The following is a 27,661-nucleotide window of genomic DNA, read 5'->3' as shown; positions in this document are numbered from 1 at the left end:
AGATATTAGCAAGAGATTTGTGGGCCATGGTCAAACATCAGAATGGTAAAGGCCTGGAACTAGGGCATGTAAAATAAAGAGGGGAAAAAAACCATGTCAAAGGACGCAGACTGTAAGTGAAGAGACTTAGCTGTGTGACCAGTGTTACCCTGAACAAGTCACTCATCTCTAGAGCCTGTTTTCTCATCCATATATTATTATATCTGCCCTCTCAACCTCATAGATTTGTGAGATATCTGTAAAATAGTATTATAAATTTTAAAATACATATTGTAAGTCACAGAATAATAATGGCTAAGTTTCAAAACAGGGAAGGGCCCTGTATTTATTAGCGCACTCCTAATTTTTTCAGCCAAAGTGAATAACCCTTCCATTTGAAAGGGCAGAACTAATAGTGTTTATAGAAATTTAAGCCCAAAATAGGTAGAGGGGCGGACTGAATGGCAAAAGATTGGTTGGTTGGTCTTTTCTCCCCAGTTGTTCCTCTAGGCAGATGTGAGGTTGTGGGCTAGTGCTTAGTTCAATTTCAAGAGGTTGTCATCAGTGGTACTTTGATTTGTAAAGTAGAGAGATCTGCCTTTGAATGATAAAAACAGAATACCCACAACTCTAGCCCCTTGCTCCCGTATTTCTTTGGAAAACTCAATTCTGGGAAGACATTCATGTAAGATTACTCACACAGACAGCAATAACCTCTTGACAGAATGCTAGGCAAAGCTTTGCGGCTCCTAAGCATCTGATAAACTCGGACTATGAATCTCAAGCGGTTAACTTTTTTGGTCGCCAATATATTCAAAGCCAGAATATGGCTGAATTTTAATAACTAATACTTTACAGCATATATTCTGTGTGTTAGTTTTCTTTTGCTATCCTTTTTTCTTTGCTGAAATTTCTTTTACCTATTTTTGTTGACTTTCATTTATTCTTTTTTTTTTTTTTTTTTTGAGACGGAGTTTCACTCTTATTACCCAGGCTGGAGTGCAATGGCGCGATCTTGGCTCACCGCAACCTCCACCTCCTGGGTTCAGGCAATTCTCCTGTCTCAGCCTCCTGAGTAGCTAGGATTACGGGCACGCGCCACCATGCCCAGCTGATTTTTTTGTATTTTTAGTAGAGACGGGGTTTCACCATGCTGACCAGGATGGTCTTGATCTCTCGACCTCATGATCCACCCGCCTCGGCCTCCCAAAGTGCTGGGATTACAGGCGTGAGCCACCGCGCCCGGCCCTCATTTATTCTTATATGTAAACTATCTGAAACTCTTCTAGCAGTAAAGCAGGATACTGATTAAATATCTTGCCACATTAAACAGGTTCAGGCAGCTTGCATACAAGAATGGAAACTTGCATACAAGTGGAAATTGGTCAGGCGTGGTGGCTCACACCTGTAATCCCAGCACTTTGGGAGGCAGAGGTGGGTGGATCACCTGAGGTCAGGAGTTCGAGACCAGTCTGGCAACATGGTGAAACCCTGCCTCTACTAAAAATATAAAAATTAGCCGGGCATGACAGCAGGCACCGTAATCCCAGCTACTCGGGTGGATGAGATAGGAGAATTGCTTGAACTTGGGAGACAGAGGTTGCAGTGAGCTGAGATTGCGCCACTGCACTCCAGCCTGGGTGAAAGAGCAAGGCTGTCTCCAAAAAAAAAAAAAGGAAGGAAGATGGTGGAAGACTGGACATAATGAACATGTCTGACATCTGATTCTGGTTTTCACAGACTTGTATTCCTGCAGAGAACACCCAGCAAAATTCTGCAATATTTTAAAATTCAGTTTGTGAGAAAGTAAGGATTATTATGTTAGAACACACTTATTCAGAAGCTAACCTTGTTTCCCTCCCTGCAGCCCTCACCACCACTGTTTTTGAATGGGAGTGAGTGGGGGTTCAGGCTAAAACTCAACTGGGAGTCAGAAGATGAGTTCTTTGCAGGTCTGCCACTGACTAGCTCAACCAACTGATGAGTCAAGTTTTCCTGAAACTTCATTTGCAATAAAGGAATAATCTCTAAGGTTTCTTAAAATTCTGATTTTAATTTTTAAACTCTGAGTTACTGCTGCTACTACCCAAAGAAATTTCTGACGCTTTTTGGAACGCTTCCATATAAGAAGCTCTTAAGAAAACTTGTGTCATCCTCATAGCCACATCTCCTTTTGAGACAAATATGACATTACCTAGCTTGATTCACATCACATTAACTTCAAATGATGCAGCCCTTTTTAAAACTAAAATCTTCAACAGGAAATTTGTCTCCATTAAATATATTTAAAATTTAGATTCTGCTCTAAGAAACCACTTAAAAGTATTCTGAACAATGCTTTGGGTTCAAGACTAAAATAATGGTAACATTATTGGAATTAGCACATAGCTTTCCAGAGTAATTTCTTTGAAGAGACAAGGCACATTAACTTGGTGTACTGTTTCATAAGAGTCTATAGAGTCATCCTAATTAGAGATGTTAAATATAAGAAAAAGGCTTTAAAATCGGTAAAATATATAGTATGTAGGTTTTTAAAAAGCCATTTGTAATAATATATCCCAAACTACCTTTTTCCATTTTTGGAACACTTGGGTTGGAACACAGAACCCTAAACATTAAAGCATTTCTTATTGTAACTACAAGGCAGTGGTTCTAAAATGCTGCACAATGAAATCACCTATAGATATTTTAAAAATAAAGATGCGTGGCTCCCTCTCCCAAACACTAACTTAATTGGTATGGAGTAGGAGCTAGGACACAGGATTATGCTATTTCTAACGTGAGGCAAAGTTTGCATTCAAGTGAATTAATGCCTATAACTCAGAAATAATTTGCAGATTATATAGACTAGTATTTTTCCTTTTTTGGGCAGTGATAGCATCACTTACCTGAAATAGACAAGTCTCTCAAAGTTAAGATATGACAATGCAGGCTGGGTGCAATGGCTCACCCAGTCTTTGGTTTGTCTAATTAGTAATTAGACATGACTTGTTCATGTGATCAGAAATGTACACTCCTGAGTGTATGCGGTGTCACACAGGCCACTAAGTAATGTACCAGGTGCCCATCCCTTACATTCTGGCTTCACCACCACCCCTCACTGAAACTGCCCTCTCATTGTCAGTGTAATCTCAGTGGCTTTATCTTTCACCTGATTTGCTTTGCCTTTCCTGCTGCACTTGACAGTTGCCACCATATCTTGAAATGTTACCTTATCTGTCCTGTTTATTCTCTATCAATAGTCCTTGACTTCCACTGCTGATTTTCTTCTTCCTCACCCCGTTTTTACTTTCTTCTTTCTAGCCTCTATATTCAGAGCTTACTCAACAGTAGATCACTCCCCAACCTAAATGGTTTCCATACTTATTTCAGACACTTTTGAGTCTGTCACCTTGTATCTCAGTAAATAAAACTGAACTCCAATGTAGTGAAAGAGGAACAAGTTGTCCAGAAAGAAGCCATCAATGGATGGCTCAGGTATGAATGTCTAGAATATTTGGAAAAAAATATTATAGTATGTCCACAGCCCAGCTAAGTCTAAAAGAGGAGTAGCAAGAGAATGAGGTTTGGGGAGATAGGCAGAGCCCAGATCAAAGGCCTTTAATTGCTATGCTTAGGCGTATCTTTTTAGCAAGAGATGCCATTGAAGAATCTGAAGCAATCACAAAGGTGTGAGTGATGAAAGCCCCATTTAGAAAGTTCTCAACTGGTAGCATGGAGAATGGATTAGATGAAGGCTTGGTGAGACAAAGATGGATAGGGAGGATGGAAAAGAAGATATTTAGAAGGTACCTTGAGTAGAAATTTGGTTAGATTAGAGGATATAAAGTATCTATGATCACCCCAGGTTGCCTCTAGCACGAGTAATGGGTTGCTGGCAATTAATAAACCCATCTAAGATTTAGTAGTGCCTGCTCCAGCAGCACATATCCTAATACTGGAACAATTCAGATTAGCACAGCCCCTGTGCAAGGATGACACGCAATTTCATGAAGCATTAAAAAAAAAAGACAATAAAAGTCTATGCTGTAACAATATATTGGTAGTAAAAACCATAGCCATGGATGACATATCTAACAATTATGTTAGTGAAATCATAATAGTAATTAAATATCTAATGGGTGTTTTCTATGTGCCAGACACTAGTTCCAAATCCTTATTAACTCATTTAATCATTAAAACAATTCTATGAGGAAAAGAACCCCATAGGCAGAAAGCAGATTAAGAAAAAACAAGTTGGGAAGTAAACATGGGAAACCAAATGAGTTTTGAAAAGTAGGCATGAGATCAAGTGAACCAAAGTGTCTGTCTGATTTGACAATTGGGTTATTGGAGATCTCACGGAAAACTGTTTCTAAGCAAGAATTCAGACTGCAGGCTATTTAAAGAAAAAGAAGAGACAGGCTGGTCCAACATTTTGGGAGGCCGAGGCTGGTGGATCACGAGGTCAGGAGATTGAGACCATCTTGGCCAACATGGTGAAACCTAAATAGAAAAATACAAAAATTAGCTGGGCATGATGGCGCACGCCTGTAGTCCCAGCTACTTGGGAGGCTGAGAAAAGAGAATCTTTTGAACCCGGGAGGCGGAGGTTGCAGTGAGCCGAGATTACACCACTGCACTCCAGCCTGGAAACAGAGCAAGACTCAGTCTCAAAAAAAAAAAAAAAAAAGAGAGAGAGAGAGAGAGAGAGACAGAATGAGGCTATTAATTGTTGGAACAAGGAAACCAAGTATGTGTGAAAGGGAAATGCTGAGAACAGGAGGAAGGGCAGCTCCTTCCTGAGACAGGTGGTAAGGATGGAGGCTAGAGTAAGTAAATCCTCTGTAGCAAGGGGTCCAGGAACGGAGGGAATTCACAGCTCATGACCATGTTCTCTCCATAGAGGTATACTGTTTTTTTGGTGAGAAGGGTGGTGAAGGCTGGAATTATTGCTGGAAAGTGGCCTAAAGAATAAATTGATGAGACTACTGATCATAATTCAAAGATCTGGTGAGGCTGGAAAATGTAGAGGCATCAATCCATGGTTATGTGGGGCTTTTTTCCCTCTAATACACTGGACACGAAAAAGCAATAAATTATCTTGATTTATAATTTAGAAGGGCTGAGATTAAAAGCCCAGGCAGGCAGGATCAGAGCGAGTTGTATGACTGATAATTTCAATCTGCAACATTCTGATCAGTATATACTGTTAACATGTATATTTCCAAGTCTAGACTTTTTTTTTTTTGAGACAGAATCTCGCTGTCACCCAGGCTGTAGTGCGGTGGCATCATCATCTTGGCTCACTGCAACCTCCACCTCCTGGGTTCAAGAGAGTCTTGTGCTTCAGCCTCTTGAGGAGCTGGGATTACATACATGCACCACCACTCCTGGCTAATTTTTGTATTTTTAGTAGAGACAGGTTTTCACCATGTTGGCCAGGCTGGTCTCGAACTCCTGGCCTCAAGCGATCCAACCACCTCCCAAAGTGCTGGGATTACAGGCATGAGCCACTACACCCGGCCCCAAGTCTAGACTTTAGATGTATTTTATTCTTAAAGAAACACAAAAACTTCCAGTAGAGTGGCAGGGGTAAGCTAGGTAGTCCTGGTTTAGCCCTGTTAGAACCAATTAAGAATCCAGCATAGAAAGACAGTCTTTAAGCAAGGTGACTTAGATTCTCAGCAAATGTTCCCAAAATCAATAAATGTCTGACCCAAGTGTCTAATATGTTCAGCACTTGGAAAGAGGGGTAGGTATGGCATAATCATTGCTCAAAATGAGTATTATGGAAGACATGACTAAACAAATGAAGTCACAGTGCAATAAACAAGATAATACAATTAAGTGCCAAAGCACATAATATGAATTTTCAAACCTGAAATATTTTGGAAATGTTTTAAATGGAAGTCGAATTTGAGAGTAACTCCCAAATGGGCAAGGAATCAAGTGAGTTTTTCTTTCAGCTTTTGTTTAAAAGTATCACCAACATAGTTATGGAAAAGTTTAAAATATTACAAAGGGAATTGTTATAAACAATCTCTGACCTAAATAGTATGTGATCAAATGCATAAAGGACAAAAAATGTTAAGTGTGAGTTCATCTAAATTTCTAAAAGATGTAAAAATAGACAACTTTTCTTTGTTGTAGAAAGAGCATTAAGATATGGAGTGGGCCGGGCGCGGTGGCTCAAGCCTGTAATCCCAGCACTTTGGGAGGCCGAGGCGGGTGGATCACGAGGTCAAGAGATCGAGACCATCCTGGTCAACATGGTGAAACCCCGTCTCTACTAAAAATACAAAAAGTTAGCTGGGCATGGTGGCGCGTGCCTGTAATCCCAGCTACTCAGGAGGCTGAGGCAGGAGAATTGCCTGAACCCAGGAGGCGGAGGTTGCGGTGAGCCGAGATCGCGCCATTGCACTCCAGCCTGGGTAACATGAGTGAAACTCCGTCTCAAAAAAAAAAAAAAAAAAAAGATTTGGAGTGATAGTAGTGAAATTACATAGTTCATGTAATCCTTCAGATAACCTTAATTTCCTAATGTGTAAAAGGGCTAGAAGAGTAACTGTTCTTTTTACCCACAAAAGGTCTGATTTGAAGTGTTTTACAAATATAAATTCTTTAAGTGCAGCCAACTAAAATATGAAATTCATTATGTTAAGCAGAACATTATAGTTCATCATTATAATTAGAAAGAAACTGGCAACATCCAGTTATTTGCCAAATATTAATATAATGGAACAAAACAGAAGTAGAATTTCTGCATGCAGTAATTGGGAAGGAGAAATAGGGATGTTTTATCACTTCTTAACTAAAACACTTCTATGCTGGCTTTTAAATATTGCTAAAAATATCAACAGAAACCAAAACAGAAGATAAATTTCATTTCTATATTTCAGAAAACCTACTTGAATACACTTTGAAACAAGAGTACAACAAAATAGAATATACTTCAAATGTTGAATATACAAACTATTATAGTTCAAATCTGAACACTGGTACTTTCCCTCATAAACTTCAACTGAAAAAAAAAAAAAAAGAAAAAAGAAAAAGAAAGAAAGAAAACTCCAGGTATTACAGCTACCTGACAAAAATTCATGCTGAGCCTGAACTTCCAAGTGACAGCAGAACTGAAAATGATGTCTGCACAAATGCCAGGGCTAAGCAAGTGACACAGGCATGTTATAGCAAAAGGCCAGAGCCAACTGTTAATTTGTCCACAATTAAGAAACTGACAGACTTAAACTACCATATAAAATGTTACATGTAAATTCTATAACAATACTGTGCTAGGTACAAGATTTTTAAAATTTTTCTTTTAATAAAAAAGCTTTACACAAACAAGCCATTAGCTTATTTCAAGAAAGAAAACCAAAAAATTAGTCTAAGGCCTTTGTTTTAAATCAGCTTAAGCTATATGATATATATATATGTGTGTGTATATATATATATATATATATATATTTATAAAAAATCGCACTAGATCTTTTTTTGCTATCCTCTTTCTGAAGTTTTTGGATCCATTCTTCAATTCACATTCTAAAATACCTATATTAGCAGAGTCTTCACGTAGCACCAGTTAAGTGAGAACTGTGCGAACACAGTAATAATTGCTGGTATGCATATGAAATGCATCAAAAATTGCTATATGTAACAATGAGATCACCCATCCCAACCCTCCCCACCGAAAACTATATAACCTCTTACAGAATGTTAGTGTTCCAAGTCTTAGTGTAACTTGATATCGTAGTGAGTTGGTTGGTCCCTTTCAATCCTTTCTTATTGACGGGTTCAGTTGTTTCCTACTGTAAGAGGCAGTTTTCTGTCAGCATCTCAATATGTAGTTCACTTCCCACTGAAACATGGGATAGGTAATTTATTTCCAGTAAGTTTGATTGTTTTCGTATATGCATTAAAAATGTTTTAAAGTCTTCTTTGACTTTTCTTGGTGACTTCCCTTGCAAATGTTTACATCAGTACTGCCACTAACAGCCTGAAGTCCAAGGTGGAGCTGCGATTTTATTTCTCACATGTCACTAGTCCTTCTGTTTTCATAGTTACAGGAAGGGCAATAGCTGAAGGCGCACTGACAACCACTACGTGGGTCACTGTCTTATTTCCATCTGCCGGTTTTTCTTCCACCAACTGCAAAGTTTTCACATCGTGTTCTTGCTTTTTTGCCACTGCTTCTGATTTAACCTCTGGCCCCTTTATGACTGCACTGATAACTCGAGAAGGAGTCTGGCCAGATGCCTGCTGAGTAGGCATTGATAGTCTCATTACAGGTGTACCATGGGCTATTGAAACAGGGGTAAGTGCTCTCACAGCCAATGGGGTTCCAACAATGTTAATGCTTCCTGATCCAGTCAGATTTGACTTCGTCTGCAGTTGACACTGTGCGAGCTGTGTAGCTGGGATGGTAATAATTTTGGCAGGCTGCATGGTGATTTTGTCTCCATTTTCAGTAGAAGCTGGCATCACAGTAGGGATTGTCTGAATGACTACCTTTGGAGAGGTTGCTGTTGTTGGACTAGTGCTGGTTATTAATGGTGCACCCGCATTAACTGACTGAACTGCCACAGTTGAAATTTTCTGACCCAATGATGTCATTACAACAGGTACTTGCATTGCCACACGAACTGTCCTAGTACATTAGGAAAAAAAAAAAGCTGATTATTGCCAAATGAGAAAATAGGTCTCCTGAGTAAAAGATGAATGCAAATCCAAAATGTATAAAACTAGTGCTCCCAAATTTTTTGGAGATACTGGCAATCCCTGTTTAGAATATGAAATACCATGAAAATATATTATATTTTCAAAACTAAAGCCTACATTAAGCCCCATCTATAAAACCATAAAAACCAATTCGGGTTATTAAGACATCTGCTGCTTTGTTTTTTTTGTTTTGTTTTGTTTTGTTTTGTTTTGTTTTGAGATAGGGTCTCAGTCTGTCACCTAGGCTGGAGTGCAGTGTGCTATCTTAACTCACTACCACCTCCAACTCCTAAGTTCAAGTGATTCTCTTGCTTTAGTTTCCTGAGTAGTTAGGACTATAGGTGTGTCCCACCATGCTCAGCAATTTTTTATTTTTAGTAGAGAGGAGGTCTCACTATATTGTCAAAGCTTGTGTTGACCTCCTGTCCTCAAGCAATTCTCTTGCCGTGGCCTCCCAAAGTGCTAAGATTATAGGTATGAGCCAATGCACCCCGCTAGACGTCTACTTTAACAACAACGAAAAAAATAAAAATATCAAGCACTTTTCAAAGTCTTGACAACATGGGTTCTTAGAACACTAATATTAAGCAAAGGGACATTTTATTTTCACCAAGGAGACTATTTAAAAAGTCATTGCACTCCAGCCTGGGTGACAGAGCAAGACTCTGTCTCAAAAACAAACAACAAAAAAAGTAAATACATTACAACTAATGGTTTGCCTCACTTACCTTGGAGCTGCTGTTGCTGATACAGATGCAGTGGTAGTAGGAGACCTAGATGAAGCATCATGACCAGAGGAAGTGATATTCACAACTCTGGCTACACCCTTCTCTGCTCTGGAGCAGTTTATAGAGGATGAATTTTTTCCACCACGAACAGAGGATGCTGCTTTCAGGAGACTTTCTGCAGACAGTGACACTCGTTCTAATGATTTTTCATCAGTAGCTCCTGCTAAATCTTCATTACAGGTTTCACTTTTGTCATCATCTATGACCACTATGTTTTTGGGCATATCCTTGAACTGATACACAAGCCTCTGTCCTTCAACCTTTGCAAGAATTCCCCTTTGGTAGTAGTATCTGTAAGGTGAAAATGTACTAAATGAATCAAGTATATTACTTCTCCACCCCACTCCACCCCCAACAAAAAGACCATGTACAGTAGATAACTAACAGAAACACTCCCTTATCCCTAATAACAGATGAGGAAAAAAAGAAGCTCTTACTGCCTGGACTGCTCAAAAGGTTACCAATTTAGAGTAGGAATGAAGTTAGAACCCGGTGTCAAGGTCCCACAAACTTAAGATCTATAAAGTAGCTGAAAGTTCATTCTTTTTCTTAAAGGAAATAATTTACCTTACCATAGAATATTTTACTATACTGATACCGGTGTAAATTCTTTTCTGATTTACATAGGTTATAAAAACAAACTGATGTTACTGGAAAAATTACCTAAGCCACACTTACTTAGTAGAGATAGGCAAATATTGTCACATAAGCCATGTGTTCACTTAAAAACATCCTTAATTAGAAGAAGCCATATACTTGACAATGAAAGAATTTTGTGGGTTTCTCAAACTGATCATTTTTTTGGGGGGTGGGGGGAGTCTCTGTCGCCCAGGCTGGAGTGCAATGGCACAATCTTAGCTTACTGCAACCTCTGCTTCCTAGGTTCAAACAGTTCTCTCACCTCAGCCTCCCAAGTAGCTGGGATTACAGGTGAGAACCACCATGCCAGGCTAATTTTTGTATTTTTAGTAGAGACAGGGTTTCACCATGTTGGCTAGGCTGGTCTCAAACTCCTGACCTCAAGTGATCTACCCTTGGCAGCCTCCCAAAGTTCTGGGATTACAGCTGTGAGCCACCATGCCCAGCCAAACTGATAAAACGTAAGATAAATTTTCGGATCAAGATAAATCCATTTATAACAAACTCCTAAAAGCTAAAAAACAAATTAACTTTAGGAACTGCAACTTGTTGAGGTTTAATGTTTTTTTTTAAGCCTACAATTTCACAATTTCTATTAAGAAATAGTCCTAAGAGCAAAAGCACATTTCCTGCAAAAATGAATCTTCCAATGATGTTAAAATTATAAGCATCTAGACCAAACTCCTCTCTCCCCACCTACTTCCAAATCTATGAAGTTCCTCTAGAATATCCCCCAAGGTTAAAAGTTGTAAAGGATTTTGAGCTTCTCTTTAAACAGCTAATAGGTACATTTTGTTTGAATACTAGCTCATTTGCGTTTTTACCTCAAAGCTCGTCCCATGGTTTCATAGTTCATGTCGGGTTTGTTCTTATGCTTTCCCCAAAGCTTAGAGACAGCCTTCGAATCCACCAGCTTGAATATGCCTTTTTCTCTCTGAGTCCATTTAATATACCGGGGACAAGTATTCTTATCTTGAAGTAGATCTAAAAGAAACTCCCACAAATAGGTTGTGTTTCCTTTAAAAACAAAGACATTGATTTAAAAATTCATTAACATAATTAAATACATAATTAAAAGTAAATAAAGTGTCATTCATTGTAACATAAAAATGCTGAATATATTTGTTTCCACCTTTTTTTTTTTTTTTTTTTTTGAGACAAAGTCTTGCTCTGTTGCCCAGGCTAGAGTGCAGTGGCACGATATTGGCTCACTGCAACTTCCGCCTTCTGGATTCAAGCACTTCTCCTTCCTCAGCCTTCTGAGTAGCTGGGATTACAGGCACTTGCCTACTACCACACCCAGATAATTTCTGTATTTTTAGTAGAGACGGTGTTTCACTGTGTTAGTCAGGCTGGTCTCGAACACCTGATCTCGTGATCTGACTTCCAAAGTGCTGGGATTACAGGCATGATCCACCACGTCTGGCCTGTTTCTATTTTTTAAAAATGGTATTCCCCATGTATGCTTACAGTTATGATGCTAAAATACAGGTTTCTGGATTTTGTACTATTACATATTACCCTATCCTAGATTTTGAGTTCAGTAAAGGCAAAGGCAAATTGTTTAGGTAAAATTAAGCTGAATTAAATATAATAAAATTTATAATAACATTTATTAGTTTGTACAGATTTAAACTGAAAAAAAAAATAATTTATTTACACCTTTACCATATGATAAACCTAATTTCCATGATAAAAATTCATCAAAAGGTACTTGCAAAATGCAATTAAATGTGCAAAACTTTTAGGCATCAGGCCTAGGATCTTTTTTTAAGAAACTTACTTTTCTTTGATTCATCTATAGGCATGAACTCTGAGGTATATGTACTGTAAGTACAAACCACCCTCAACCCCTTAAGCATTTTCTTATCAATTAAGACTTGATATCAAGGCTCACGCCCGTAATCCTAGCACTTTGGGAGGCCAAGGTGGGTGGATAACCTGAGGTCAAGAGTTCAAGACCAGCCTGGCCATCATGGTGAAATCCCATCTTGGGAAAAAAAAAGACTTGATATCAAAGAACATTACTGCTGGCCAGGTGTGGTGGCTCACAGCTGTAATCCTAGCACTTTTGGAGGCCTAGGCGGGCGGATCATCTGAGGTCAGGAGTTTGAGACCAGCCTGGCCAACATGGTAACACCCTGTTCTCTACTAAAAATACAAAAATTAGCTGGACATGGTGGTGCGCACCTGTAATCCCAGTTACTTGGGAGGCTGAGCACAAGAATCACTTGAACCCGAGATGCGGAGGTTGCAGTGAGCTGAGATCGCACCACTGTATTCTAGCCTGAGCAACAGAGTGACACCCTATCTCAGGGAGAAAAACAAAAAAAACAAAAAAACATTACTGCCTCTAAAAACAGATTTTTTTAAAAAATTTCTAATCACTTCCTACTGATTATACCCAGTAGACTGAAGATAAGTAATATATTCAAAGGACTTCATTACATATACTTAAATATATATAACTTAAGTTTTTAAGACATTGTATATCACTCTTAAAATATGAGGTCGTAAAATGGAAAAATATGGTAATTCCTTAGAACTAGTCAAGTATTCATCAAATGTTAACTGTAACATTAGCTCTGGATCACACTACTAGTAAAATTTTTAAATGAGGAAATATTAGAATATTTCTGCAGAATAAAATGCTTATTCATCACATACTATGCTTAAGGATATAGAGATGAATTTAAAAGCTGGTTCCTGCCTCAAGGAATTTATAATTTAGTTGAGAAGAGCAAAGAAAGTGGATGACAAGTTAAACAACAATACAAGAAATAAATAACAATTTGAAACAATGTAAGGTCTATTACAAAGCAATGCATAATTAATTATATCCCAAATAATCATAGAAAATAATGTCTGTAGGATTCCAGGAGTGAAAATAAAGTGGGCTAGTAGGACATCATGAAGTCTTGGAAGATGGCTAGGATTTGCATAAAAGAACAAAAAGGAATCTGGGCAAGTAAAATAAAAAACTTAATCCCAAAAGGAAGAAAGTATCACACCTTTTTCCCCTTATTAAGGAGGGAAGAGTAGTGGGCAGTGGTCATGACAAGAAGAGGCTTTTCAGGTTGCTTTTACTTTATTCCCTTCATAACCTCTAGATGCCAAGGTTCTTATTGACAGAAGAACAGAAGGCCGGGCGCAGTGGCTCACACCTGTAATCCCAGCACTTTGGAAGGCTGAAGTAACCAGATCACCTGAGATCAGGAGTTCATGACCAGCCTACAAAATACATCTCTACAAAAATACAAAAATTAGCCAGGCATGATGGTGGGTGCCTGTAATCCCAGCTACTCGGGAGGCAGAGGCGGGAGAATCACTTGAACCTGGGAGGCGGAGGTTGCAGTGAGATCGTGCCACTGCACATGAGCCTGGGTAACAGAGTGACAGTCCATCTCAAACAAAAAGAACAGAAAAGAGTCCTGAGAACAAAAAGGGAGATCATCTGTCGGATCCCATGTACTATTCATTTACTATACTTAAATCCAGATCTAAGATACAGGTTATGTTGGGCAGCTTCCAAAACAAGCTATAGCTACCCCAACACCTTCAATCAAAATACTGACGCTTTTTTTCTGGCATGTTCACTTTAATTGTGACTTTCCCTGAAAATTCAGTAAATTCATTAATAACACAGAGTTGAGCCCATTATGCATCTCCTAACCTAAAGTTGAGCCCATTATGCATCTACTAACCTAAAAAAGCTGACTTTCAACTTCACAATGTTATATTTGTATCTCTGGGACCCTATTTATCACACCAGTATCACTACCTAAAAACTATTAAAACACACCATGTATAATCTTTAATTACATCAAAATGTGTAGCTGGGGCATTTTTATTTTGTTCACGTAGTAGTAGTAAATGTAAGCAAAGATCTTATTCTAGAAGAAATTTTTATATAACACAGACAGTGCCTTGTACATAAGATATCTAAGTGTTTCCATGTTTTGAATTCATTATTAGACTCATCAACTCATTATCAACTCATCAACAGATTATCTTTAAATACTCACTGCACCCATGTTTTCATCCCCAAGTTAAAATGAACAATTCTAAGAAGGAGGCCAAGGATGGAGGATCACTTGGGCCTAGGAATACAAGAAAAGTCTAGGCAACATAGGGAGACCCATCTCTACAAAAAATTGAAAAATTGGCCAGGCATGGTTGTGTGTGCCTGAGGTCCCAGCTACTTAGAAGGCTGAAACAGGAGAATACTTTAGCCTGGAAGGTTGAGGCTGCAGTGAGTTGTGATCATGTCACTGTATTCCAGCCTGGGTGACACAGTGAGACCCTGTCTCTAAAGAAAAAAAAATTTTTTAATTAAAAATTCTGTATCTGGTTTTAAAGAAAATAGGAGGATTCAGAAAGAGAAGCTTTCCTCACCAGGTAATAAGGAATTTGCCTATGACAAATATTATTATCACGATTTTGCAGAAGAAAAAACAATGGCTGGATTTTGAATACAGGTTTGACAGTTATACCTTTAATTATTATATTACATTATAACATATTGCCTCAAATTTAATACAAGACTGATATTGTAATGAGGTGTGGTTTTAATTGGTAAAAATTGGTCACAAAGTTTTTCTCCAGTGTTAAGCACAAGATCTGAGTATAAGAGATACCACTGAGGATAAGAATTACTTAAAAGACAACAGTAGTAACTATATATTTACAGTTTAGTTTTCTAATGTTTACTGCTACTATGTTAACTTTTAAAGTCTTCAATATAAATTAAAAGGTAAAAAACCTAAGATGTTAGAAGTATAAAACAGCCAAGACAAACAAGGAAATAAGAAAAGTATCCTAAGCCTCTCCCAAATTGGGTCACCAGTTCCTAAATAAGTGTTCAGTGTAACTTTTTTTTTTTTTTTTTGGGGTCTAACTAAATACCAAATTTCTTGGTAGGCTTACTGAAGATAATTTTTTTTAAAACTAGACTTAATTTGTTTTAATTATTTAAAATTATTAAGTCAAACCACCTGATAAGAACAGAATAAATTTAAATATATTAATGCAAAATTGATCCAACTATTGACTACTGGTCTGAAAACACTTACTCATGGAAGTAATAAATTTTTGGTGATCAGATTAACAGACAGAACACATCTAAAACCACTACTGAAATGGTACTTTATCTGTCAGAATCTGAGTGAAAAGAAAATTAAAGGCCAGGTGCAGTGGCTCATGCCTATAATCCCAACACCTTGGGAGGCCAAGGTGGGAGGATTGCTTGAGGCCAGGAGTTTGGGACCAGCCTGGGCAAAACAGGGACAACCTGTTTCTACAAAAGATTTTAAAATATTTAAAAAAATTAAAAAAACTCAATCTTTCTTCTAAAAGAAAAAAATAAAAATAAATAAATAAAAATAAAGGATAACAAGAAAGTAATAAGAATACTTTTAAAAAGAAATGTTACTTGAAATCATCTTACTCAACAAATTAAGAAAGCTCAGAATGGGGGAGGTTTGGTGCTATTTTTATTTTTAATGAGGATATACAAATTCTAAAGCAAAAATAGGCAAGGGACAGTGGCTCATGCTTGTAATCTCAGCACTTTGGGAGTGTGAGGTGAGAAGATCTCTTGAAGCCAGGAGTTTGAGACCTGCCTGGGCAACAAAGCATGAGACCTCATCTCTTAAAAAAAAAAACTAGCTGGATGCGGTAGTGTGCACATGTAGTCCCAGCTATTTGACAGGCTATAAGCAACATAGTACAAGGCTGTAGTGAGCTACGGTCACACCACTGCACTCCAGCTCTGTCTATAAAAACAAGTAAATAAGTAAGCAAAAACATAGTTTTGTTCTGAATTGTGACTGACATGACTGAAATTTGTTGACTGGAAAATTTAGCTCGCCTTCAATTTTTGCATTGTTTCTAAACAATTAAGAAATTATGTATCAGACTGGGTGCAGTGGCTCATGTCTGTAGTCCCAGCACTTTCAGAGGTGGAGGCAGAAGGATCACTTGAGCTTAGGAGTTTACAGACCTGCCTGAGTGACATAGTGACACCTCATTTCTACAAAAAATTTAAATAATAAAAAAAAATTGCCGGATGTGGTGGCATGTGCCTGTGGTTCTAGCAACTCAGAAGGCTGAGGTGGGAAGATGGCTTAAGCCCAGGAAGTCAAGGCTACAGTGAGCCATGATCACACCACCACACACCAGCCTGGGCAACAGACAGAGCAAGACTGTCTCAAAAAAATAATAAAGAAATAAATTATCTATTAGAAACAAGGCTTAGTTGCAAACCCTTTTAAATCATAGGTGGCTATAACTGAGGATGAGCGCTACTGTACATACATACATCCCCTAAGTCAATGGTTCTTTTTTTAAAAAAAAAAAAAAAAAAAAAACATGGAGTTTCACCATGTTGGTCAGGCTGGTCTTGAACTCCTGAACTGAGGGTGATCCGCCCGCGTTGGCCTCCAAAGTGCTTGGATTACAGGCGTGAGCCACCATGCCCGGCCGAGTCAATGGTTCTTAAGAAGGGTATCTATCAGACATCCTTAGGACTTTTTCCAAAAGTTCCTATATCCCCCATGATACTATTATGGCTACAGAATCTCTGTGGGGTAGGAACTGGGCACAGATATTTTGAAAAAGATCCCCATGTGATGCTGATACATCCCTTATTAAGAACTATTACCAATGACAGCATTCTCATATGTGCATGTACTAGAAATAATTTTCTTACAAATGCAAAAATGTCACCTAACTGAAAAAAAAATCATCTCACTTCCAAAGCAACCCTCCCCAAATTACCTTTTCCTTCTCTCGGTTTCTTCTTTATACCTAACTCAGGAGACCCATTGGAAATTGGTGATTGCTGGGTCTTTGGTTTACGGCCAACTGAAAAAATAAGATATTGAAACCATACGTTGAAAACAAGAAAAATACGAGAGGCACGATTAGCAGACTTTCTGATTATACATTACTCATTTAAATGGACACTAATTTGTAGATGAATATACTCTGTGTAAGAAAAGCTGCTTCTAAAAGGAGTATTTAAAACACTTTTGTATTTTGGATTATAGCAGTTAGTAGTAATCTCTGTCATATACATTGGCAGAGCCTTGACTGCCATATACATTGGTCAGAGCCTTGATTTGCTAATCTTTTATGTTAGTGTAGCAATAGAAACAAATTCTAGTAAGAAATTATTTTTCTGTTCTACGGGATTGTTAGAAACAGCTTTAGCAACTTATTTAGAAGATCTGATAATCTGTGAAGCCCTTTGAACTCAAATGAGGAAAAGTAAAAAATATCACTCTCAACTGCTCTGTATAAGTTAATTCACCAGAATTTAAGCATAGGTGTTTCAATTTCCCCACTTCCACAGATACAAGGGTGAAAAACTTCCAAGTAGTTATTTTATATGTCTAATAAATGTCTGTGCCCTTCCCTTTTGTTCCTCCTCACTTTTGCCATAAGTCTCCCTCAGACAGACCAGCATCCACAAGGAATAGAAAAAAAAGTAAGGGCTATGTACTTTTCTACGCCAAAGAGGATTAAGCCTGCAATGAGTTATATTGGATCCTCAGCACAGATGGATGAACACTGGCAGGTGAGAGGCAGCCTCAAGAAATAAATTGGGAGTATTTATGTTGTATTTTAAGATCAAATATACACACACACATATACACACACACACCCCTTTTTTTTAAAGATGGAGTCTCTATCTGTCAGTAGTGCAGTACTGTGATCTTGGCTCCCCACAACCTCCACCTCCCAGGTTCAAGCAATTCTCCTGCCTCTGCCTCCCAAGTAGCTGGGACTACAGGCACATGCCACCATGCCCAGCTAATTTTTATTATTTTTAGCAGAGACGGGGTTTCACCATGTTGGCCAGATGGTCTCGATCTCTTGGCCTCATGATCCACCCGCCTTGGCCTCTCAAAGTGCTGGGATTACAGGCCTGAGCCACTGCGCCTGGCCTATACGTTTTTTGTTTTAAGTCACCCAGACTGGAGGAGTACAGTGGCGCAAACACGGCTCACTACAGTCTCCACCTCCTGGGCTCAAACAATGCTACTGCCTCTGCCCCCCAAGTAGCTGGGACTACAGGCATACACCACCATGCCTGGCTAACTTTTCTATTTTCTGTAGAGACGGGTTTTTACCATGTTGCCCAGGCTGGTCTTGAACTCCTGAGCTCAGGCAATCTGCCTGCCTTGGCCTCCCAAAGTGCTGGGACTACAGACATGAGCCATGGCACCTGGCCGTAGTTTAAGATCAAATATACTATTACTGATTTGGTGATTGTTCCACATCTGAGATTTCTGATGTCACTCTATTCTTCATTTGGAAGCATTAGTTAGATTAATTATATGAAGAGCTAATTAAAGCATCTTAACATTTGTATTTCAAAATGCATATATTTTAGTATTTAATTCTGGTAATTTTTTTTTTTTTTTTTTTTTTTTGAGACTAAGAGTTTCGCTCTTGTTGCCGAGGCTGGATTGCAATGGCACAATCTTGGCTCACGGCAACCTCCGCCTCCCGGGTTCAAGCAATTCTCCTGCCTCAGCCTACCGAGTATAGCTGGGATTACAGGCGTGTACCACCATGCCCGTCTAATTTTGTATTTTTAGTAGAGATGGGGTTTCTCCATGTTGGTCAGGCTGGTCTCAAACTCCTGACCTCAAGCGATCTGTCCACCTCGGCCTTCCAAAGTTCTAGATTACAGATGCGAGCCACTGCACCCAGCTAATTCTTTTTTTTTTTTTTTTGGGGGGCGGGGAGGGGGACAGAGTTTCGCTTTTGTTACCCAGGCTGGAGTGCAATGGCGCGATCTCGGCTCACCGCAACCTCCGCCTCCTGGGTTCGGGCAATTCTCCTGCCTCAGCCTCCTGAGTAGCTGGGATTACAGGCACGTGCCACCATGCCCAGCTAATTTTTTGTATTTTTTTAGTAGAGACGGGGTTTCACCATGTTGACCAGGATGGTCTCGATCTCTTGACCTCGTGATCCACCCGCCTCGGCCTCCCAAAGTGCTGGGATTACAGGCTTGAGCCGCCACGCCCGGCCAATTCTGGCAATTCTAATCCAGAAGTCTGTTTTAACAAAAATTAGAACAGAAGTTCGCTGGTCTCTGTTAGAATACAGCTTAATTACTCAATCTAAATAATATTTATATGTATGAATCAGACAATAATAAAACTAACACCTTCAGCATCTCCTAAATTCTAGCACAAAAGCCCAGCTTAGTAGAAAAGTAAGTGCAAAAAGGCTTAATTTACTTTCTCATAAAGCAGCACGTCCAAAATTATGTTCCTTGATAAATTTCTTCTGTAGAAAAATGGGTTCTATAGTCATATTAACTTTTAGAACATGGAGTATCTGTCAGTAGTGTATTAAATGTGCACATTAGTATATTAAAAGCTCTCAAAATAAAAAGAGGGGTTGATATTAAAAAATAACCTAAATTTGTATACCCCAAATGTTCTTAACCACAAAAATATAAATAATGATACTCTTATTTTTCACTCTCTCCCTTATGGTAGTAGCACAGACAGAATGGTTAAATGTATTTGTTTTTTTCTTTGACACAGGGTCTCACTCTGTCACCCAGGCTGGAATGCAGTGCCACATTATGGCTCACTGTAGCCTCCCAGGTTTAAGCGATCATGCTGCCTCAGCCTCCTGAGTAGCCAGGACTACAGTTGTGTGCCACCATACTTGGCTAATTGGTTTTATTCCTCCAGATCAGGTCTCAGTATGTTTCCCAGGCTGGTCTTGAACTCTTGAGCTCAAGCGATCATCCTGCCTCAGCCTCCCAAACTGCTGGAATTACAAGTGTGAGCCAGCACACCCTGCCTTATAATTTTTAAATGGTCATTAAGAGCTTTCACAGAAATAAACAAAATTACTATTAAATTGGCAAAGTATTTCCTCATTTATATCATATCATATCCTGGTTCCATATATGGCCCCTGTTTTTCATGATCTTTTCCATCTTCTTTTATTTATTTATTTGGTTTTTGAGATGGAGTTTCGCTCTTGTTGCCCAGGTCAGAGTGCAATGGCACAATCTTGGTTCATAAAAACCTCTGCCTCCCGGGTTCAAGCAATTCTGCCTCAGCCTTCCAAGTAGTTGAGCTTTCAGGCATGTGCCACCATGCCCAGTTAATTTTGTATTTTTTAGTAGAGACAGGGTTTCTCCATGTTGGTCAGGCTGGTCTCGAACTCCCTACCTCAGGTGATCTGCCTGCCTTGACCTCCCAACCTCAGGTGATCTGCCTGCCTTGACCTCCCAAAGTGCTGGAATTACAGGCTTGAGCCACCATGCTCAGCCTCCATCTCCTTTTAAATCTTTTTTTACTTTTTTCTTGAGACTGAGTCTCACTCTGTCACCCAGGCTGGAGTGCAGTGGTAGGATCTTGGCTCACTACAACCTCTACCTCCCGGATTCAAGCAATTCTCTTACCTCAGCCTCTGAGAAGCTGGGACTACAGGCATGCAACACCACAGCCAGCTAATTTTTGTATTTGCAGTAGAGACAGGATTTCACCAGGCTGGTCTTGAACTCCTGACCTCAAGTGATCTGCCCGCTGCAGCCTCCCAAAGTGCTGGGATTACAGATGAGAGCCATCGTGCTCAGACTTAAATCTAAATAAACACTTACGTATTTTGTGACAGATCCCACTGGGTACAACCAGCTAAGTACTACAGCACGCAGTGGGTAAATAAGGCTATTTATATGTATGCCTTTTGTTTTTAAATGTTTACATCAGAAAGTAATTCTTCCTCCTAAACTCTCTCATTTATACATACTCTCTCGAGATACATACATACATGTGTGAAAACACTGTCTTATTCTCATCTCCCTTACAACAACGATCACAGAATGGTACACATTGTGGCAATATGAAACACTGTATTTAATAAGAGAAAATAACATTATTTCAAACACACTTTTATTTTTGACTTTATTTTACTCTAAAATGTGAACAGTTAGAGAAGAATTAGATTTCATTTCTAAATCATTTCATTTCTAAAAGAATTAGCATTTCATTTCTTTCCAATTTTACCTTTGATTTGAACAGAAAAGGACCCACTTACTGCCTATTTCCTCATGATGTTGAAAATGTGCTAGAGGCTTGCAACTTACCCATTGTCATCAGGGGACCAGAAATTTCAGGAGGAGTCAAATAGTAGGTAGAAATGCTCTTTACCCACTGGCGAGTTTATGCCAATTAGAAGTCTCTATCTATATATAATATTATTTTAGATATCACACCATTTTTACCTCATACCTTCTGCTTTGAAACACTAAGACTGCTGATATATATTACTGGCTATCTTAGTTTTTCAAAGCAGAAAAAAATTATATAAAATATATGTCATACTATATACTTTATATTAAAAATAATGTATATAATTTTATAATTAAAAATTATATATATAAAATATATATTATGACATATATTTTATATTATTTTATAAAATATACACTATGACATATATATGTTTATATATAGTATATAAAAGAAAAAATATATAGAATATACATGTCATACTATATATTTTATATAATATATCGTATGATATATATATATATCACTGTTTATTTGGGTTTTTTGAGATAGAATCTTGCTATGTTGCTCAGAATGGCCTGAAACTCCTGGGCTCAAGCAATCCTTTGACCTCCTGAGCAGCTAGGACTACAGATGTGCCTGGGTTTTTAAAAAATATCCATGAAAGCACAAGTTAAGACTTTGTAAAATAAAATAAAGAATAAAATGTTTTTTTTTTTTTTTTTTTTTTAAGTAACTAAGTACCCATAAAAGGATCAACAAGGAGAAGATGAAGTAAGACAACGTACAGGGAACCTCTATCTGCCTTCTGTGTGTCCAACACCTGTTAAAATACCATTGTCAGGCAACTACCTTCAAGCCTTACATATTAGCTCCTTTAAATAGTATGAGTACATTAAAATACTAAATTAAAATCTCAATGTTGATTCTTTGAGAATATCTGGTTAAGATTAACATCAATCTTAAATCTACAGTATATACTATTTTCTACGTCCCTTGATGAGGAAAGATACCAGAAAACAATTTCACCTGCCTTCTCAGAAATGTATAAATATACCCTACCTTTTTTCTTTTTCATTGGTTCATGGCTATCTGGTGATGTAGGAATAGGAGAGGTATCCATTGGTTCAGACTCTTCAGTTGACACCTCCACTACAGTTTCTGTAATGACATCTGGTCTCATAGCAGCATGGATAAATTCTGGAGTTGATACACAAGGAGGAACAAACACTTCCACTATAAAAAAAAGTTGAAAAATTAAAATTTCCCACCCCCATCAGTGTTTCTTGCGTGGACAGTTCAACATTTAGAAGAGGTGAGGTTTGTTAAGAATTAATCAAAGCAGGATAAGAGCTTAATACTGAAGAATTTAATTTGCTGACTATTCAATATGATGTAAACTATACAAGGAAAATAAATGCAAAGAAAATCAACTGAAAGGAAAAATGTTAATCCTCTGGGTAAGGCAAGGACCATGAGGAGTCACTCCGCTCTTTCACACATAAAGGTACCTTCAAGCTCACTGCAGAAAAATTCTAAATTATTCTAACAGTTGGGAAAACATTTGAAAATAATAGTATAACACTGAGTTAATAATTACTTTCCATCCACATATCCATCATTATTTTTTAACAGGTAATACATGCATGTGGTTCAAAATCTGAAAGATTTACAAATATGTACTCAGTAAAATATAAGCACCTACAGTTCATTTTAGAATTTGAAAAGGAAAACTTGCTCATACAGACAACAAATATTGCCTTTCAATATTTAAAGAGTCTTGATGTTTTAGTCACTAAAACAGTAGGTACAGACTGTAATCTGGTTTTCTAGTACATACAATAATGTTGCTCTGGCTTCCTTCTAATATGCACAAATAACCAAGATACGATATTTCTATTTCTGTTTCTTTGTTTTGTTTTGAGATGGAGTCTCACTCTGTCATCCAGGCTGGAGTGCAATGGCACGATCTCCACTCACTGCAACCTCCGTCTCCGGGGTTCAAGCGATTCTCCTACCTCAGCCTCCCGAGTGGCTGGGACTACAGGCAAATGCCACCACACCCTGCTAATTTTTGTATTTTTAGTAGAGATAGGGTTTCACCATGTTGGCCAGGCTAGTCTCAAACTCCTGACTTCAGGTGATCCACCTGTCTCTGTCTCCCAAAGTACTGGGATTACAGGCGTGAGCCACTACACCCAGCTCTGATATTTCTATTTCAATTAAGAGATACAGTTAACACATACTGTCTTAGATTAACAGACTGACCAAAAATGCTACACATTTCTTCTATCTCTGAATACACTGGATTCCATTTAAATTCATGCCTGTAATCCCAGCACTTTGGGAGGCCGAAGCGGGAGGATCACGAGGTCAGGAAACCAAGACTATCCTGGCTAACTCAGTGAAACCCCATAGCTACTGAAAATACGAAAAATTAGCCTGTAGTCCTAGCTACTCAGGAGGCTAAAGAGGGAAATCATTAGAAACCGGGAGGCGGAGGTCACAGTGAGCTAAGATCAAACTACTGCACTCTAGCCTGGGCAACAGAGCAAGACTCTGTCTCAAATTAAGGAAAAAAAAAAAAAAAAATAGAATGGTTGCTCTTAGCATTTATTATAAATTCCATTGAGGTGAGCCAATCTTCCTGTATCAAGTCAAATTGACATTTGGGCATTAAATTAAAATTAGGACAAATTAGAATTAGTACAAAATGATTATCAAAGTTGGTCTTAAAGACTAAGAGGGACCACAAGAAAATAAAAACACAATCTGAAGGATATTAGATAAAAAAAAATAAAGAATAAAAAAATGGCAAAAGCTCCCTTCTCTCTCTACCATGTATGGTTCTCTGGAGTTACTGCCCATTTATCACTGAATATAGGATGAAAAGTGGTCACAACAGGCAACTGTTCCCATCTCTCATACTCTCAAGGACTATGAAGGCTTATAATTTGTCCAGAGTTAAGGAAATAGACATGACAGTATAAATAGCTATTTAATAAATATCTGTCTATAGTGGACATTTTCTGTATCATTTATTATGATAATTAAGTATTTTAAGACTTGGAGACCTTAGTAAATAAATTTCAGTTACGGCTGCCATATGTTCATGTGTAATAGATCTTTGAGAATCCCCAACAATCCCCCTGCATTAAAAAAACAAAACAAAAAATTTTAGATATATCAAGTAGTATGACACGTTTAACACAAGAATGAACAGGTTTACATACCAGGACTTCTTGAATCCCTCAAGCAGGTAGGAGATTCCATATGAAGCAGGGCTTCAGCAGCTTCAATTGTCTTATCTGTACAGTGTGCATTACTGCTATGAACTGATGCTTCCACTGGAGGAAAAACAAGTTCTACTCAATTAAAAATACACTAAACGCATAACTAAAACATATTACTAAGAAATATAATCACTCCTGAAAGAGAAATGAAAAATAAATATAAAATAACACGAGTAACTCTAAGCCACTGACATCTATTAGTCTAGATAAATTACTTACGGAAATAATTTGTAAAAAGCTAGTATCTATATTTTATAAAATAAATACTGATATAAAATGAATGTTGATTATAAAGCAACCAATGATGTAAATCAGAAATTATGCACTGGGCAGTGGCTCACAGCTGTAATCCCAGCACTTTGGGAAGCCGAGGCAGGCGGATCACAAGGTCAGAAGTTTGAGACCAGCCTGACCAACATGGTGAAACTCTGTCTGTACTAAAAATACAAAAATTAGCCAGGTGTGGTGGCACATGTCGGTAGTCCCAGCTACTTAGGAGACTGAGGCAGGAGAATCGCTTGAACCCGGGAGGCAGAGGTTGCAGTGAGCCAATGCGCCACTGCACTCCAGGCAACACAGCAAGACTCTCTCTCTCAAAAAAAAAAAAAAAAGAAATTACTAAGAGGTTGGCCAGACACGGTAATCTCAGGCCTGTAATCTCAGCTACTCAGGAGGCTGAGGCTGGAGAATCACTTGAACCCAGGAGGTAGAGGTTGCAGTGAGCCCAGATCGTTCCACTGTACTGCAGCCTGGACGACAGAAGACTCTGTCTCAAAACAACAACAAAAAAAGATATCTGACAAGTTTCTGAATCTTACTCAAAGGAAAACAAAGAAAGATCCTTGCAATTTGAACTCTGCATCAATTTTAGGCCAATACAAATTTGCAGGAAGGGAAGAAGGGGCAGGGAGAGGCTGGTTGCAGATTAACAATCCTAGAAGCCAATTATATATTTTGATGCATTGCCACTAAAGCCAGTGGTAACTCTACGCCATTGATATCTATTAGTCTATATACACTACTTACAGAAATACATGAGTAGCTCTAAGCTATTGATATCTATTAGTCTATATAAATTACAGAAATACATGAGTAACTCAAAGCTACTGATATCCATTAGTCTATATAAATTACTTACAGAAATAATTTTTAAAAAGCCAGTATCTACATTTTATAAAATAAATACTGATATAAAATGAATGTTGATTATAAAGTAACCAATGATGTAAATCAGAAATTATGGGCCAGGCACGGTGGCTCACATCTGTAATCCCAGCACTTTCGGATGCAAAAAAATTTTATTAATATACCATTAAGATAAAACGAATTTTATTACCTTAATAATATATTAATTTCACATAACCTAGTAGAATCATGCGAGTTAATCAATTAATTCAGTTCTTAGAGACCCTCTTGAGTTACTTGAGTACAGTAAGCCCTCCATATCCAAGAGTTCCATATCAGCAGATTCAACCAACCTCAGATTGAAAATACTGCGGGGAAGGGGAGGCAATAAAAAATAATACAACAATTGAAAACACAATGTAAATACTACAGCATTTTGTACAAGAGACTTGATTGAGCATCTTAGGATTTCAGTATCTGCCAGATGGAGGAGGCATCCTGGAACCAATACCCCAGCAGTCTGCTAAGGAGCAGCTGTACTCTCCAGGCAGGGCTGCCTAGGGATGGATAACAACATACATTAGATTTATGGCCAGAGTACTTGGGAACTTTCTTTACAATTAACCTTGTTCTCTTCAGAGCCTCAATGGGTTTTAACCTAAGACTTTTTCTTAAAGAGTTTATTCTTCCCATGAAGCCTTCAAATTCTACCACCCTTTGTATCTTTCTTCTAGCACTTCCTTTATGCTTTGCTGATTATGCTACTTGTAAAAAAAATGTGTACAGCAGTGGTTTGGGCTTTCAGGTCCAACAGCTTGGGTTCTAATCTCTGTCACTTACTTCTGTTACCTGAGGTAAGCAACTTAATCTCTCTTAAACTTCAATTTCCTCTTTCATAGAGCAGAAATATGGTAATTTCTTACCATTTCTGTAAGATTATAAACTCCTTGAGGTCTTGGGTCGGGGAGGGGGGCTATCTTAACCCATCTTTACATATGCCATGGTTCCCAACATAGACTTTTCAGAGTAGACACGCAGTTTTTTTTTTTTTTGTTTTTTGTTTGGAGAGGGAGTCTCTCTCTGTTGTCTGGGGTGGAGTGCAATGGCATGATCTCAGCTTACGGCAACAGGCACCTCCCAGGTTCAAACGATTCTCCTGTCTCAGCCTCTCGTGCAGCTGGGGCTATAGGCACAGGCCACCATGCTTGGCTAATTTTTGTATTTTTAGTAGAGACAGGTTTCACCATGTTGGCCAGGCTGGTCTCAAACTCCTGACCTCAGGTGATCTACCCGCCTTGGCCTCCCAAAGTGCTGAGATTACAGGCGTGAGCCACCGCACTGGGCAGGTATTTCTCTTATGTAGTGAATTAAGGACAACCCACTGACCTTACAGGAAAATCAGCAATTCAAGAACAAATTTTATTATCTTAAAAATATATTAATTGCACAACCTGACTTAAAACACTCAATAGTTAACTTGGTAAGAGATTCTGAAACATGAATATTTAAGAGCCTCTAACTTGACAGATTTTATCAAGATGTCCCCTAAAGGAACTAAATGTTTATACAAATTTCATAAAGTCATATTACAAATTCATAAGCACTACACACTAACAGTATGAATCTTCTAAAACTGTTTCCAGGAAACTTTTAATTGGGGGAAAAAAATCCAATTAGTCTCAAAGTTCCCTAAATGCTAAAGCCTCAGTTTTAAACAACAGTCATTTGGAGAGCATTTATTTTAAAAATCCAATGACTGTTTTACCACCTGTTGCACATCATCCACAAGGTACTGGGTCTCTCCAGTTGCTCTTTCCATTTATGGAAATCTGTTCAAAGCTAAATGGTTCCAGAGAGGCAGCCAAACCTCTAAGTAAATCTATCTTTAGGTGACCCTGCTTACTCTTATCTGCAGCTTCACTGAAGCAAAGGATTCAATCAGCCTGTGTAGCTCAACTTTAAGAAAACCTAGCATTATTAAGTATAAGATATGTCATCATTCTCAAATATTTTTTTCAAAGTACCTCCCTACAATACTCACATACACTAAGAAAAAAAACCTTGAAAAAATCCTCCAGTTTTTAAAATG

At 38.2% G+C, this 27,661-nt stretch overlaps 1 protein-coding gene and 1 non-coding gene across 14 annotated transcripts in view; one reads left to right on the top strand and one right to left on the bottom strand.

Annotated features, from left to right (window-relative positions):
* Positions 1-3,886: 3,886 nt before the first annotated feature.
* On the top strand, positions 3,887-3,988 carry LOC116560942. Its single transcript, XR_004273221.1, has one exon. It is a non-coding gene; the product is annotated as a U6 spliceosomal RNA (small nuclear RNA).
* A 2,561-nt stretch (positions 3,989-6,549) lies between these two features.
* ELF2 (E74 like ETS transcription factor 2) overlaps positions 6,550-27,661 on the bottom strand; it is a 115,217-nt gene continuing 94,105 nt past the window's right edge. For 5 of the 13 annotated variants that reach the window (XM_032292256.1, XM_032292267.1, XM_032292265.1 and 2 more), the window contains 6 exons: positions 24,388-24,501; positions 22,217-22,390; positions 16,881-16,967; positions 10,928-11,120; positions 9,405-9,755; positions 6,550-8,605 (listed from right to left, as the gene is read on the bottom strand). In XM_032292256.1, coding sequence (XP_032148147.1) covers positions 7,981-8,605; positions 9,405-9,755; positions 10,928-11,120; positions 16,881-16,967; positions 22,217-22,390; positions 24,388-24,501 — 1,544 coding nt within the window. In that variant the 3' untranslated portion in view covers positions 6,550-7,980. The remainder of the gene's footprint in view (positions 8,606-9,404; positions 9,756-10,927; positions 11,121-16,880; positions 16,968-22,216; positions 22,391-24,387; positions 24,502-27,661) is intronic. The other 8 variants (XM_032292257.1, XM_032292268.1, XM_032292269.1 and 5 more) reach the window with 3 other exon arrangements.

Source organism: Sapajus apella, unplaced genomic scaffold (genome assembly GCF_009761245.1).
Source record: "Sapajus apella isolate SASKATOON/1434 unplaced genomic scaffold, GSC_monkey_1.0 scaffold27, whole genome shotgun sequence".
Lineage (NCBI taxonomy): Eukaryota > Metazoa > Chordata > Mammalia > Primates > Cebidae > Sapajus > Sapajus apella.
The sequence above is the reverse complement of the archived record's forward strand: the minus strand, read 5'-3'. Positions and strand labels throughout refer to the sequence as shown.